The 16,141-nt window shown below is 39.8% G+C and overlaps 1 protein-coding gene across 1 annotated transcript; it reads left to right on the forward strand.

Moving 5' to 3' along the window:
• The first annotated feature begins 1,550 nt into the window (after nt 1–1,550).
• LOC132829801 (gap junction beta-4 protein-like) lies at nt 1,551–14,548 on the forward strand. The gene is made up of 2 exons (XM_060847164.1): nt 1,551–1,629; nt 10,475–14,548. The coding sequence occupies exon 2, from the start codon at nt 10,502–10,504 to the stop codon at nt 11,300–11,302; it is 801 nt and encodes a 266-aa protein (XP_060703147.1). The 5' UTR covers nt 1,551–1,629; nt 10,475–10,501; the 3' UTR covers nt 11,303–14,548.
• The last annotated feature ends 1,593 nt before the right edge of the window (nt 14,549–16,141 follow it).

Here is a 16,141-nt window from a genome sequence, read left to right on the forward strand (position 1 = left end):
TTCGTCTGCATGAAGACCATGTGAGTACCAGCCACTGCATAGATGGCATTTGTCAACTGGCAGATACCTATATGAAGCAAAGCCTGAGAGATTCTATCTCCCCATCAGATCCTTGCAAGGAATCTGAAGTGAAGAACTTAATTGCCATTGTCTTTTGAAAGCCCACATGGGCCGCTTGGAAAAAAAATCTTTGTTTTCTGGAAGGCTGCAAAAACTAGTCATGAAAGTCTGAGCCTGTTGAAGCACTGTGATCAGTCACGTCCAGGATGTTAATCCTGTGCCAGTAAATCCCTTGTAGGGTGTATCACCTCCTGTGAGCTGGAGCACTGTGACTGTTCCTATAGAGTGCAGATGATTCAGGAGGTACTGATTCTGCTGGTGCTGGTTCCTTGGAATTTCCTTGGAATGGAGCTGTGTATATAGCTGGCATCCTGCTGTAATGCTGGAAGCTGGAAAATGCACTTCAAAGTTAAAAAAAAATCACAGGAATAGAAATGAGTTCCAAGATATTCAAAATCACTTCCAATGCAGCAAAGGTACACTTTCAAAACACACCCTGTAAACAAAGCCTTACATTTATTGCCAGGGAACAGCTGATCTAGCTGGTATTAAAAGCTCACTTGCCTGCCAGCAATCCTCACTGTCCCCTTTTCTCATCTGGACAGTCTTTGCACCCAAAGTTAACTCAGGCTCTTTTGTGACACTGTTTTCCTCACAAACATGTTTGGGTTAAATGCAAAAGTCAGTGGTTTCCTGCCAGTTTCCCCAACAAGGGACAGTTTCTGGTGTGGTGGCTCAGTGGTTAGCACTGCTGCCTCACAGCACCAGGGTTCCAGGTTCAATTTCAGCCTTGGACGACTGTCTGTATGGAGTTTGCACATTCTACCTTTGTCTGCGTGAGTTTCCTCTGGGTGCTCCAGTGTCCTCCCACAGTCTAAAGATGTGCAGGTTAGGTGAATTGGCCATGCTAAATTGCCCATAATGTTAGGTGCATCAGTTAGAGGGAAATGGGACTGAGTGGGTTATTCTTCGGAAGGTCGGTGTAAACTTGTTGGGCCGAAGAGCCTGTTTCCTCATTGTAGGGAACCTAATCTCTAGGTACAAAGCTGCCCACCTGGCTGGCTAAATACATCTGTTACAATTACTTGCTTTCAATAGTACAGAAACTGACTTGTGCTTGATGTTTCCTACCTGATGAGCACCAATTATCCACAAGATTCCGGTCTAATATATATCATGTGGCCAAAAGAAATGTTTTTACTTTTGACCTCTTTTAAATTATCTCTCACCTTTTGCTAGCCCAAAACAACGAGGAGATTGGCTAATATTGGATAGCAGCTGAGTAGTATCTTCTCTGGAAAGGGGAACGGCTGTGATTTAATTAAAGTATTTCCTCTTCAGTTTCAACTGCAGTTATAGTCATGGAATTCTAACTTTCTCTCTGCTTTTTATTTCCACATGGCTGTGCTGTCATGCTCAAAGGTTGCCCCACCCAGAACTGAGTCAGGACAACGCAAACTAAACTGATCCCTCCTCAGAAGGAGGTATTACACACAGCCACATAAAATCGAAGTTTGACAGACTCTCAAAGTTGAACTGTTGGAGCACGACGTGTGCTACTTCTTGCAGGTATGTTTTTCCTCAATGTCAAATTACATTTTAAATGTTTCAAACTAACTATACAAGAGTCCACAAAGCAAATGCTGAAATATGAGATTTCACAACTCGGATTTGTGGATTAGTCTTTTTGCTAAAAAGCTGAAGCAGTTTGTGGTTATACTGTTCTTAATCAAAAATAGTACAGTCTATCTAAATTTAATTATTTGTTTAAATGAGGGTACATGAGTGATATGTTGATTCAGCACTCAGCATTTAAATTCAAAAAATGTAGTCTGTGAACAGAGCATGTCATAACAGCAGGGTTTGCTTCTGTATTTGTTCCTTTCCAAATAATCATATCAAATGCATTTGAAAGGTCATATATGTAAGTAAGAAAAGCTAATGCATATTTGGCTGTATATGATGCTTGTGCAATAAGAACTAGAGAATTTAAATCATTAGCCCCATTAGAAAATGAATGTGGTTTGCATATATGGAGACCACCTCTCATTTATAAAACTAATTGATTGACAATAATACAATTCTTCTGATTGAACCTGGCATCCTGTTAAATGCGTTACCCTTGAAATTGTATAAAAGTTTTGTTCTATCTTAATAATTGATCCGTATTCGGATATCAACAATGACTGGTTGAGGAGATTTCTCAGCTGAGTAACCCTGGTGTCATCATGTGCCAACACATTTATGGTCTTTCCTTTTATTCTGCCTGCAGCTCTGACTAATTTTTTCTACAGGCACAACAGGAACTGATTTTGGTTAGATTTTGCCGAAGGCCGTCAGATGTGTTTTTTAAAAAATGTACTTCAAGTGAATCTTGCTTTGCAGTTTGCAGAGGGTACAGCAAACTGTGAGGCAGAACTGGGGAGACTGTCTGTCAGAAGGCATGCATGACCTCAGGAAATGGTCAGATATGTGGCAAATACGATACAATACAAGAGCATCTACTCTGAAAAAGAACTAGGATTAAAAATGTGCATTAAATGGTCATTTGTGATGACACAAAAATAGGTGACAGTGTAGGCAATGATAACATAAAATTACAAAAGGATATTGATAGACTAAGTGAAATGGGCAAACTATGGACTTCAATGCAAGCAAGTGAGAGGTTACACATTTTGGACTGATAAAAGGTAGATCATGGTGCTTTCTAGATGGTAAGAATTTAAATAGAGTGGATGTCCAAAGAGACTTGGTGTTTCACATGCATAGATCTGTAAAATGTCACAAATAGGCACAGAAAATAATTGTGAAAGTAAATGAATGTTAGCCTTTGTATTTAGAAGGATTGGAGTATAAGGATGCAGAAGTGATGCTGCAGTTATACAAAACCCTTGGAATTTATGAGCAGGTCTGGGCTCCACACTTTAGGAAGGATATTTGACCTGAGAGGAAGCGCAACATATGTTCAAAGAATGACACCTGGACGTCAGGGATTAAGTTATTAGGAAAGATTATACAAATTAGGCCTGTTTTCTCTAGAATGTAAAAAGTTAAGAGGTGATCTGATTAAGTTATTCAACATATTAACAGGTAGAGACCAGGTAGATAAGGATAAATTATTTCCTCTGGCTAGGGATTTAAAACCAGTGGGCATAGTCTGAGAATTAGGACCAAACTGTTTGTTTGGAAGAGATGTTAGGATGCACTGATGTTAAGCGACTTGGTAGAATCAACATTTTTGGCCCTGTGACCATTCTTCAGATCTGCAGAAGGGTAACTGGATCCCAAATGTTCACTTTGCTTCTGTCTCCACAGATGCTGTCAGACCTGCTGAGTTTCTCCAGCAATCTCAATTTTTTTTCATATTTCCAGCATCTGCAGTGTTTTGTTTTTGTTTTTAATAACTACATTTTTGTTCAGCAAAGGGATATTGGTCAAGGGTGGACATAGGGAGGTCGCGGGACAGTCATGATTTATTGAATGGTGGAACAGGCTTGCGAGGCTGAATGGCCTACTTCTGTTCTTTTGTAATAGAGAGGAGAAATGTAAGGGTAGAAACATCAGAGGCAGAATTTTCTCAATCCCTCAGCAATGTGGACTATGGCAAGAAATCTGGGCGAACTGTGAGAGATGTCCAGCCTTTCCCAACATCTGGAAGATGAAATTGCATTTTCCAACAGACTTCCCAATGGTGGGATGAGTTTCTCGCTTGTGGGCTATGAACAAGGCTTATTGCTCGTTATCACCTTTCCAACCATTGAAGTTCACCTCATTAACATGCAGGTTGCTATTCTACCAGATATTGGATAGAAACTAGACACCAAGAGTTCCAAACATGAAAGTCAGTGTGAGTACCTGGTGACTCCAGCTATTTGATCCTCCAGACCATCTCCTTGGATGCCAACATCTCAGGGGGTGCTCCATGGGGAGTGACCTTAAATTTATGCCATGCCCACAGACATTAGTATTGGATATGTACAAACCTCAACTTATTCTTATGACACATCTTGGACCTACAGATAGTTGCACTTTGGAGTGTACCAACACTTTTCATTGCAATGTGCATGCAAGACAGGCACTCAGCTCATGGACTGGACCAGGTTGCATATCAGGACTAAACAAAACAAAGAACTGCATAGGCTGGAAAATTGAAACAAGAACAGAAATTGCTGCAGAAACTCAGCAGGTCTGGCATCATCTGTGGAGAGAAAATGCAGTTAATACTATGAATCTGGTGACCCTTTTTCAGACGCTTCAAGCCAAATCAAAGTGTGCCAAATTTCAAACAATCACAACAATTTAACCATCCGAGACAATGCTGATTTATTTTCAAATTGAATGAATCCCTGAACACAAATGCACACTGGTCATATGTTTAAAAAAACTTGATACTTAACCTACAGATCAAATTGCAGTGATTGTAATGACATCACCAGGTGGACCTCATAGAAATCTCTGATTGGGAACTCATCAGAGATCCCCCACTGACAGATATAAACAAGGTTGTCAGACACACTCTGAGTTGTCTCTGAGGAAGCTGGATCAGTGTTGAGGACTTCCCATGTGTAAATAAACAGTGACTTGGTGTCAGGACTCCGGCCTTTGTGGAGTTGTTTCACTATGGACCAACTAGGAGCTGGAAAGTGTGATTAGGCTAGATAATAGTCGGATTTGCTATAATATATGTTTCTTCAATAAAATTGGTTTTAATGCGATGAGAGAATTTAAACTATTATTCACAGAATGTGAACTTTCGTTACCTTTATTGGCTATAACGTGATTCTGGCCCCATTTGTTTAAATGGCATAGCTATTGCGCAATTTTCTCATAACACGAGATCACACAACAACTGATGTTATATCAGAACTGACTATATTTTCGTAAGACCATTAGATAAGGGAGCAGAATCAGGCCACTTGAATCAAGTCTTTGTCATTTGATCACAGCTAATGTGCTTCTCAACACCATTCTTCTGCCTTTTCCCATAGCCCTTGATGCCCTTATCAATCCACAACCTATCTGCCTTTCTCCTAAGTATACACATTGCTGCAGAAGGCTGTGGAGGCCAAGTCAATGATTAACCATCTTTAGCTGAAGAAATTCTTCCTCATTTCACTTCTAAAACGTCACCCCTTCACTTTGAGGCTATACCCTCAGGTCCTAGTCTCTCCTTCTCTTGGAAACATCTTCTCTATCCAGGCTTCTCATATTCTGTAAGTTTCAGTGAGATCCCCCTTGATTTTTCTGAACTCTATTGAGTACAGACCCAGAATTCTCAACTGCTCCTCATATGAAAAGCCTGTCAGCCCTGGGATCATTCTGGTCAACCACTTCTGGACCCCTTCTTTAGAAACTGGTTCAACAAACTCAAAATGCGGTCTGGCCAGAGCCTTATACAGCTACAGCAGTATATCCTTGGTCTTGTATTCTGGGGTTTTCAAGTGGCTCAACTACAATGGCCAAATGGCCTCACTCTGTATCATACATGTACCTATTCTGTTCACCTTAACCACATTGTATTATAATCTGTTCCACAGTCTAAGCATCTAGATTAATAAATTTATTGCTTTGAAATTGCTGATTGGATTTATTAGTGATTATCTTAAATTTATTCCTGATGAAGGGCTTTTGCCCGAAACGTCGATTTTGCTGCTCGTTGGATGCTGCCTGAACTGCTGTGCTCTTCCAGCACCACTGATCCAGAATCTGGTTTCCAGCATCTGCAGTCATTGTTTTCACCTTAAATTTATGCCCCAAAGAGAAAATGATTCCTCTATGTCTGCATAATCAAACTTCTTTATGATCCTAAAGATTCCAAACAACTGACTCTATTGCCTTCTCTTTTCTAAACAAAATAAAATGCTAAATGGAGGATTTTAAAAATGAAATCCTGAATCTCCGAGGGTAAAATGGATTGAGACAAAGATTACAATCATTTGGTCTCTCTGACGGTGAGCTTTGAGATGGAAAGGGCATGTAATTAGACAGGATGATGGGGTATCCACACAATGCCACTTCTCATCACCAATAATTTAACACAAGTGGGGAACAGCCATGCACCATCTCTCCTGCATGCACACACACTTGCGAGTCTATTGGGTGAATTTGTATTTGCAGATACATTCTATTTTGGTCAAAAGTGCACCATCTGCACACTGTCATTGATGCTAGTCAATACATGTAATACTTTGTAAATTCCACTTTAGAAATAGAACCAGTCTGACTCAAGATTGGGATACAGACAGTGTCTGACCTCACACCTTTAATGTATTGTCTGAGCTGAGATGTCACCTTTTGTTATAAAACCTTAATTTATCTCAGGAAGGTGACTAAAAAGAAGTTCTGGGATTTACATATTAATGAACCAAAACCTGCATTCTAAATGCCTTAACAATTCACTTTTGTTGAAATATCACTGTATGACACTGTAATCTTTTGCTATAAATTCTGTGTCTTATAATCTTCTAGTCCACAAACACCTGATGAAGGAGCAGTGCTCTGAAAGCTAGTGCTCCCAAATAAACCTTTTGGGCTATAACTTGGTGTTGTGTGATTTTTATCTTTGTCCACCCCAGTCCAACATTGGCTCCTCCACCTCATTGCACCATTGGTTAAATTCCTATCCTACTACCAATTGAGCCATTTAAGTGGCCAGATACTGAATTGATGAAGGGCCCCATTCCTCAGCTCTAGTATTCACCTGATGTGTGTATTCTTGTTAAAACTGGCACCAATTTGTCACTCCCAGTGCTGGTGGTAATGAGAGTCTGCGGGAGGGAATCTCAGCTGAGATACTTGGCTCTGAATTGAGAGGAACCTTGAAAGCCACTGTTATGCTGTTGAATCCCATCCATCCCTTTTTCCTGTGACCCACACAGCCTCCCCACCATCCCATCTCCCCAAACCTCACCTCTACCATCGCGTTTTTTAGCTGTGGCCTAGATAATTCTGCAATCTTAGTCTAGTGCCTATCTTTCCAGCAGCAATATTGCCAGTCAACAATAGGCTTCAATTGGAAGGCAAGACCTTTGCCCCCAGGGTCTTGATTCCAGGTAAAGCCTGGAAGTGACCTCTTCACTACCCAATTGTCATGTAGTTCCCCAGGCCTTGCTAAAAAGAGGTAGCCTGAGTCTCTTACTGGTTCTCTGCCTAGACCCCACCCCACCCTCATACTTCAACAAGATTCCACCCCAAGGTTCATAGGCAATGTGGGGCAAGTCTAACAGCACGTCAGTCCTTATTGATACTGTTAACTATTGCTTACATTTTGATTTAAAAAATCAATATTAATGTAGGAATCAAGGCCACACCAGAAGCAAATTACAAGTCATTCTGATGATTACATTTCCTCTTAAGTAATATTTTCCAAGTGCTTTGTTCTTTATCCAACTCAGCACAATCTCCTCATAAACTCCATTAATCGGTGCTTTCAGCCAGATATTTTTACATTTTTTTTGAACAGGGCTTTCTGCTTCCTATGGTAAAGTCAATTTTGAAAAGAAATAAAATGCCATAACTCCTCGGAATTAATTTTCTTTTCAATAATTGCATTTAGAATTTTAAGTAATTCCTGAAATTCCAAGTATTCCTATTACTGGACAGACTCCCTAAAAATGTAATTATTCCTTAAACAATTCCAGCAGATTAATGAGGTAGACCATACTATCTCAGTCCAAGATAAGTTCAAAGTCTTTTGTTGGTGTTCAGTGAAATGCCTTTCAGCATTTATTGTGACTATACTGTTACCCCATGTGCAAATCGAGATATATGACTTACTCATTAAGGTAAGCCTGGGCTCCGAAGCTAATGGAATTCAAAATCAGAAGAGATGGAACTTGGGTTACCGATTTACCATTGCTTGTTTTACATTATTAGAAGTCAAAATCCGGCTACAGCTATTGATGGAGATGCTACAATACTAATGATAGTGCCACTTCATTCGTCATTTAGTTCCTGGAAATCATATCCAATTCGACCAAAGTACTTTGTGGCATTTAAGACCGGATTCTGTAATCAAATGCTCCCAACAGGGAGCAGCGGTCCCAGGAAATCCACTTTGGGAAATGTCAGGAAAGCAGGCAATAATTTTTTGTGTATTGAACCTTAATGGAGAGGAAATCATTGGTTACACATCGACAATTCCACAAAATATTCCTGCTCCAAAATTGCTTTTTCACTTTAGTAATTCTGCATTGTTAAATCATCACTCATTCCTTTGCATTTCTTCATGGAAAATAATGTATTCTGTAGTATATGATCTTAAACTTGTGAAAGTCTAAACAATATAGCTGCAATTTGTTTACCAAACTCATCCCTCAAAAAGACTAATTCAGTCTTTACGACGCTGTGTGTAAATAACATTAACAATAGTACTTTGGTCTATTTACCTGCTCCTCCACATGTCTCTAAAATGTATGATTCTATTTAATCTTTGGATCTGTTCATTATTCATTTCACAAATATAGGTAGAGACATAACTTTGAAAATTTTCTTCCAGATCCCACCTAGGCAATAATCATAGATTCCTTACAGTTTGGAAACAGGCCATTTGACCCAGCACATTAACACCAACCTTCCAAAGAGCATCCCATCTAAATCCAACCCCATACCCTGCATTTTCCATGGCTAATCCAACTAACCTACAACTAAACCTTGGACAACTTAGCACAGCCAATCCTCCAAAATGTGGGAGGAAACCCATGCAGACACAGGGAGAATGTGCAAACTCCACACAGAACCAAGGCTGGAATCAAATCTGGGTCCATGGCTTTGTGAGGCAGTAGTGCTAACCACTACCAACCCACATTACAATTGGAATGAAATATCAGTTTAAAAAAGAGTCTTTGTGTTATCACAGACCTTGTAAATCCCAGTACAACCAAATGTTGTGCTCTATAGCTGCCTTGTAATATCTTTAGTCATGGTTTATCCATCAAGACACAAAGCTTTTGTGTGTGAATATATCATAAACTTCTTCTATTTGCAATGTTCCCACCCTTCTGTGGCTAGTTCTGAGCTGAATTTAAAGGCAGCATATTTATAGGCACTTAGGGACTCTTGTGGTGCAGTGGTAATATCCCTGTTTTTGAGCCAGAAGCCCTGAGCTCATGTCCCACTAGCTCCAAAAGTGTGTCATGATACATCTAAACAAGTTGATTTTAAACATCTATTTCTGGGCACTTACAGTCATAGCCTTAGAGATGTACAGCATGGAAACAGATCCTTCGGTCCAACTCGTCCAGGCCGACCAGATATCCCAAACCAATCTAGTCCCACCTGCCAGCACCTGGGCCATATCCCTCCAAACCCTTCCTATTCATATACACATCCAAATGCCTCTTAAATGTTGCAATTGTACCAGCCTCCACCACTTCCCCTGGCAGCTCATTCCATACACGTACCAACCTCTGCATGAAAAAGTTGCCCCTTAGGTCTCTTTTATATCTTTCCTCTCACCCTAAACCTATGCCCTCTAGTTCTGGACTGCTGCACCTCAGGGAAAAGACTTTGTCTAGTCATCCTATCCATGTCCCTCATGATTTTATAAACCTCCTATAAGATCACTCCTCAGCCCTTCAGATAGATTTTTTTTCTTTGACATGTCAAAACCAGGGTGGTGTGTTTAATGGGTGTCAAAAAGTGTGGTGCTGGAAAAATACAGCCAGTCAGGCAGCATCTGAGGAGCAGGAGAGTCGACGTTTTCAGCATATCTAACAATCTGTTTAACATCTTCCTGATGCTTATGCTTGAAATGTCGACTCTCCCGCTCGTCTGATGCTGCCTTACTGACTGTGCTTTTCCAACACCACATTTTTTGACTCTGATCTCCAGCATCTGCAGTCCTCACTTTCTCCCAGATGTTTAATGGGTGGCCAGTCACTCTGCCAGTCTTCTGAGAGTTCCTTTGTACATCTTCACCTAATTACAAACTTCAATTTGATTTTGATTGAATCTGTCTCCCAATTAATGTCAGAAATTAGGAGTCTCTTGCTGTAATAAAACACCAGTGTAATAGCTGCCTCTGAAAAGCACCAAACCATTGGAAACATTAGTGACATACAAAAACAGGAACCTTTTCATGTGTACCCCTTCAAAAGGAGAGATAAAGAGTCTGAGTGAAGAAAAGCTTTTTAAAATTCAAGTTAATACTACTATGCTGCTCTAAGAGATTTGTCAATCAAATTCTTATCAGGGCAACACTGGGAAGCCAGCTGCCTTATAATTGCTTTCCCTTCACATACATGAATTAACACACTCCATGGGAAACAGTAAATAGATTAGTCTTCTACAGAATGCAACTTTGCTGAAGCATTACCAAGTTTTAAAATTAACTAATTTGCTGTCTTTCTATCTGCAATGGTTTTAAAGTTGGTATGTATCCATTAATATTTGATTATGCCTTGCTTCCTTTCAGGTATAAAATTGTGAACTTTCTGACACAATGAATTGGGCTTTCCTTCAAGGCCTGCTCAGTGGGGTGAATAAATATTCCACAGGATTTGGCCGTATATGGTTGTCCGTCCTCTTCCTCTTCCGAGTCTTGGTTTATGTGGTGGCGGCAGAAAGAGTTTGGGGAGATGACCAAAAAGACTTTGAATGCAACGTCAAGCAACCTGGTTGTGAAAATGTCTGCTTCGATTACTACTTCCCCGTCTCCCACATCCGACTGTGGGCTCTGCAGCTCATCTTTGTCTCCACTCCATCCCTGCTGGTGGTCATGCATGTCGCTTACAGAGAAGAAAGGGAGAGGAAGAACAAGCTGAAAAATGGGGAGACTTGTCACACTCTTTACGGTGACACAGGGAAAAAGATAGGAGGACTGTGGTGGACTTACGTTATCAGCCTTGTCTTTAAAGCAGGGATTGATAGTGGGTTTCTGTACATTCTTTACACCATCTATAAAGATTTTGAATTGCCTCGCCTTGTTAAATGCGAACTACCCCCTTGCCCGAACACTGTGGATTGCTTCATAGCCAGACCCACTGAGAAGACCATCTTCACCATTTTTATGGTTGTTACTGCAGCCTTGTGCGTTCTTATAAATGTCTGTGAGTTTACATACCTTGTAAGTAAGAGAATTGTGTCCAGTTGCTGTTCCTCAGGCAGTCGAAAGCGCACAAGTCAATCCACAAGGGCCTCAACTGCCTTATTTGAAAAGCCATCCAGTGCAAACTTCAGTTCAGAAGATAAGTCATTTGCTGGAAATCAAAGTCCAAATGTTGTCATTCATTTGAAGTCCTGAAATTTCCAAGTCAAAAGTTATTTCCATTTGAATGTACTGAACTAATTATGTGCAGAACTTCTTGCAAAGTATTTTTCTCCATCTAATGAATACTTAGACTCAACAAGCAATCCTTGAGCTGGCCCCATTTTGTATGATGATAAAGCTTCTCTATTAAGCTTTAAGTCACTTATAGAAGGTCTTCACATTATCCAGTCTCTGGTTCAAGGACTTCCTGTGTCATTGAGCACAATATCCAATTTGCAGGTACAGTGATATTACTTGACGTCAGATTAAATTCAATCTGGCCTTATTTTGGTTTCATCAGTCGATCCATGATAGCTGTTAAGGATTCCAATAAAAAGATTCATAAATAAAACTATAGAATGTTAAGGAGAGTAAGACGGAAGATCATGCAAAATCTTTTCAATTAAGTGTAAAGTTTACAGGACAGAGTTAGCAGTGGAGACCATTGAAGCAATTACATCATCAAACTAAGAGAGAAAAACAAAGCAACGACCACCTCCACCAAGGAAGTATCTAAAAATCTAACCAACATGCCCATGGCACCCAAAATCACCTCTGATCTCTTCACTAACATCCTTGGGGAGTCGGCATGGACTAGAAACTCGCCTGAACCAGTCACATAAATGATATGGCTACACAAGCAGGTCAGACACTTGGAGTTCACAAACACAATCTGTCTCCTTCATGATAGCATGCTATAACAGTACTGTGCAATGTCTCCACTAACGAGCAATTATTCCTGTCAAAATAGGCACCAAAAAGGACTTGCCATCAATGCTTTTCATGATTTTTAATGCCGTAATGCTACAGCTCATGTCTGATAGGCTTCCCCAACATCTGTTGACAGTGAGTTGCACTGATGGTAAGCTCTTTGGCATTAATAACTAAAGTCAAAGCTGAGATACCACATTGGCAATTGGTGATGTTCAAGTTAGTTCTCACCCTGAAGGACAACTTCAACAGCTTGTTTATGTATTCGCCAAATTCTACAATAGCATGAAACTACTGGAAGACCAAAGTCCACTACCAATACTCCTCATATCCAACAACTTCAAATAAGATTGTTGGGGATGTGCAGGAAAATCTATCCTCACTTCCCATATCTTGGAAATTTTCTATCTCAAAAAGCAAATGGTGTTGAAGAGGCACAACACCAAATCCACAGGCTCGATAAACATTTTCCATATTGTGATATCAGACATGATATTAAACTCAGAATTTGTCACACAGTAATTCTTCAGTGCTTCTTCATAATGCCACACCTTGGAAAATCATAGATGGCATATCAAGACCAAGAACCGCATCGTTAACACAGCTTTCACAACATAATTCTGTAAAACTGAGATTACCCAAGTTTTTCGCAGCACTCCTGATTGTTAGAAGCACTCCCTGAACATTTCACTGCTACAAGTTCTTTCATTGATGTTTTAATATATTAACATGGACTGAATACTAACTCCACCGACTGCACCCCCCCCCCCCCCCCCATTCCAGCTTCCTAAAGCTTTGCGAGGTAGCCCTTCAGCAGCTGGTTGTGTTATTGTTTCCATCTGAATCCAATGGCAAATTTTAGAATTCTTTTACTGTGCCAAATGGTTTCCAGCTCTTGGTGTTATTTGACACTGCAAATTGAAAGCATGTGATGCTACTTATAAATCAAAAACAGTTGTATTTTTCTTGATCTAGGTTTGCAACTGATTTACCATCTGAGCAATTACTCACTCCTTTTCATAGGACTTTGGAGTGAAACATTGAATTAAAGTCAATTGTTGTATCTCGCTCTGTCTTCTGTCAGTAAACACCTTCCATTAAGATTAAACAAGTCAGCACTGAACAGAATGTTTAGCACTAGTTGGACAGCTGGGCATATTTATTTACCAAATCTTTAGAACAGTGTGGTGCTATAAACAGCAATACTTTGTGTCATGAATGCATGGAGAAAGAGAGAATCAGATTATTTGCGGTAATTATGGGCTCAAGAACATGCGACCATAGACACAGGATAAAATTCAAGTGGTTTGGAACAGAAAACAGAGAAATTCTTAAGTAGTGAGTTAATATCCAAGATTTTTGTTCGTGCCAAAATTAAAGATTAACTTAAGTAGGTGGATGATGGAAAAAGAATTCAGAAATACGGAAACAGGGTGAACAAACTAATATATCGCATTCAGTAAATAGAACGACTTACTTGTGTGGAGGGTAATTGCTGACAGGGACTTGTTTCCATGCTGTAATTTTTTTTAACTACTTCAATGCTTTATATTTGTATTTATGCATTCAAAATGCTTGGGATTCTTCAGCATTACTTTCAAATACTAATACAAGTGATGAAATAACGCATTGTAAATAGTATGGATCAGTAATACTTGGTTTTACATTTTATTCCATCATTTATTGAATGCAATATCACATAACTCAGTCAGAACTTTTGAATATATTTAATCAATTAAACATTCCTTGATTACAGATTCTCAATAGTGCTTTATTGACTGTGATGACACATAATGGTTAACTACGTGGCACAAAAAATTGGAAATTTGTATCTTGTACCTTTAACATCCATATGTTATAATGTATGCATAACTTGCACCAAAGGTAGTAATGTAGTCCCTTTTAGCACAGATATTCATTGTATTGAGGGGAATAAATCAGCTCAAATCTAGTGTCTTATATTCCAGTATGAAGTGGATTGCCTGAAGAATACGGCAAAGACTTCCGAAGTTACAATAAACCAACTCCATTGAATATTATTCTGGTGCCAACTTCCTGATTTTTGAGCTTTTACTGAGATTTGTTCTTTAGAAAAAAAAGATTAACTTTTTACTGAAGCAAAGTCATTGCAGTGTGAATAGGAATGCTCTATTCTTCTTCAATTGCCCACAACAAATACTGGCCGTATATTCTTTGGGCAATTTGTTTCCCCATATGAATGGCATCAATCAAAAATAGTGGTATTTTTGCACATTAAAAGGGGCACTCTCTCGGGGAATTAGCATGCAAACTTACTGTAGTCAACTGAGCAAAATAATAAGAGCATAATGATTGATAAAGTTTTCATTTCACAGAGGCTTATTTCACTGAAATATGATGGCTTGCAGGGAAAGGCTGCAAACAGCTTGTTCCAACTTGTAACAGGAACTGAATCTGAGCTAAAAGAAATCCCTTTCAATGGTGCATTCTTCCTTTGTTTACTGTACTCGAAAATGATTTAATTTATTAAAGATGCCAATCTTTTTCGAAGCTTTGTGTTGCAATATTTTGTGTATGCTGCATTAAAGACCAAGATATATATATATATGTCTTACTCATTATAACTATATAATGAGCCAGCCAGTATTTGAAACTGGGCTGCTATTAAAGTTATGAGTAAACTGGGGTCAGTATTTCAGGGTTTTGTAAATTATGTTCACATAGACAAAAGCTAGTGTCGCAAAGTCATTGCACAGGTAACAACTTTAAAAAGCCATTCACTGCACTGCAGTTTACTGGTGTTTGTATTCCAGTGGCAAGTTGAAGGACAAATTTTGAAATTAATCATTGATTTTTTTTCCACTAAGAGACAACTGCTAGTAATTACACGGCACAGTCCTATCATAGATCAATATAATTCAGTCCTTTTCCTGATTTTCTGGATTTGCACATCAGTGGCCAAGAATGAGAAGGCAGCTGAAGGATAGAGGCAATGGTCAGTCAGTTGGGAAAATATGGTGAGATTAGAAAATCAAAGCTAAAAATGACATGACATCAGATGAAGGAGCGGCGCTCCGAAAGCTAGTGCTGCCAAATAAACCTGTTGGACACCAACCTGGTGTTGTGTGATTTTTGAACACCCCAGTCCAAACACCAGCGTCTCCAAGTCATTAGGAAATCAAGATCCTTGACATTGGGAAAAATAACGTCTGATTTTGGATACAAGGTTCAAACAGCATGACCAGAATCCTACCATGGAGTAACAAGAAATCAATTTGCCCATATTCGTTTTTCATTATTATCTATTCTTGCCTCATTTGTAATTCTCCCAAGCAATGGAGAAAAACTAGACAATGACGATTTTCAATATCAAAGTCAGCTGTTGACTAGCAGTCCCAGCTCTCAATTTGCTTCTTCATCTTGAGCAGCAATCCCCGGTATAGAATTCCCTACAGTGTGGAAGCAGATTATTCGGCCCATTGAGTCCACACTAACCCTCTGAAGAATATCCCGCCCAAACCCACCCCATCCCTGTAACCCTGCATTTCCCATGGCCAATCCACCTAACCTGCACATCTTTGAACTGTGGGAGGAAACCCACACATGCGCAGGGAGAATGTGCAAACTCTACATAAACAATCACTCGAGGGTGGAATCAAGCCCAGGTCTCTCGTGCTGTGAAGCAGCAGCACTAACCACTGAGCCACCATGCTGCCCTACATCTCAGGGCATATTCAATGGCAGCAACACTTGTACCCCCATCAATGGAGGATACCATCAGAGATGCCCAGGCCTCATCACATCAAGGCATTAGTTTGACTCACTTTGAATACAGTTTTCCACTTCAATGCTGTGCCTTGAAAGGAATTGACACCTTGCTTTGCAAAGGTTGCTGCCAGTCCACTTTGTGCACAGGAACAGGCATCCATCTGAGAGATGGGAGCAGGATCCATCTCAAGACTCCCTGCTTTCACTTATGGCATTCATTCACTCTCTCCTATTTGGATACTTGCAGCAACTCTGACTTGCTTTGCCCTTTTTTTTTCGCACATTATTGTTTCATTCAGAACATATAGCCTCATAGTCTTTCCATCTTGGTCTGCTTCTTAGAGCAGACACAAAGCCCAGCAGCTTTCATGGCTG

The sequence above is a fragment of the Hemiscyllium ocellatum genome, chromosome 30, assembly GCF_020745735.1.
Source record: "Hemiscyllium ocellatum isolate sHemOce1 chromosome 30, sHemOce1.pat.X.cur, whole genome shotgun sequence".
In the NCBI taxonomy this organism is placed as follows: domain Eukaryota; kingdom Metazoa; phylum Chordata; class Chondrichthyes; order Orectolobiformes; family Hemiscylliidae; genus Hemiscyllium; species Hemiscyllium ocellatum.

Excerpts from the sequence above, each read along its gene's own strand:
- LOC132829801 (XM_060847164.1), top strand. The coding sequence starts at position 10,502 with ATGAATTGGGCTTTCCTTCAAGGCCTGCTCAGTGGGGTGAATAAATAT.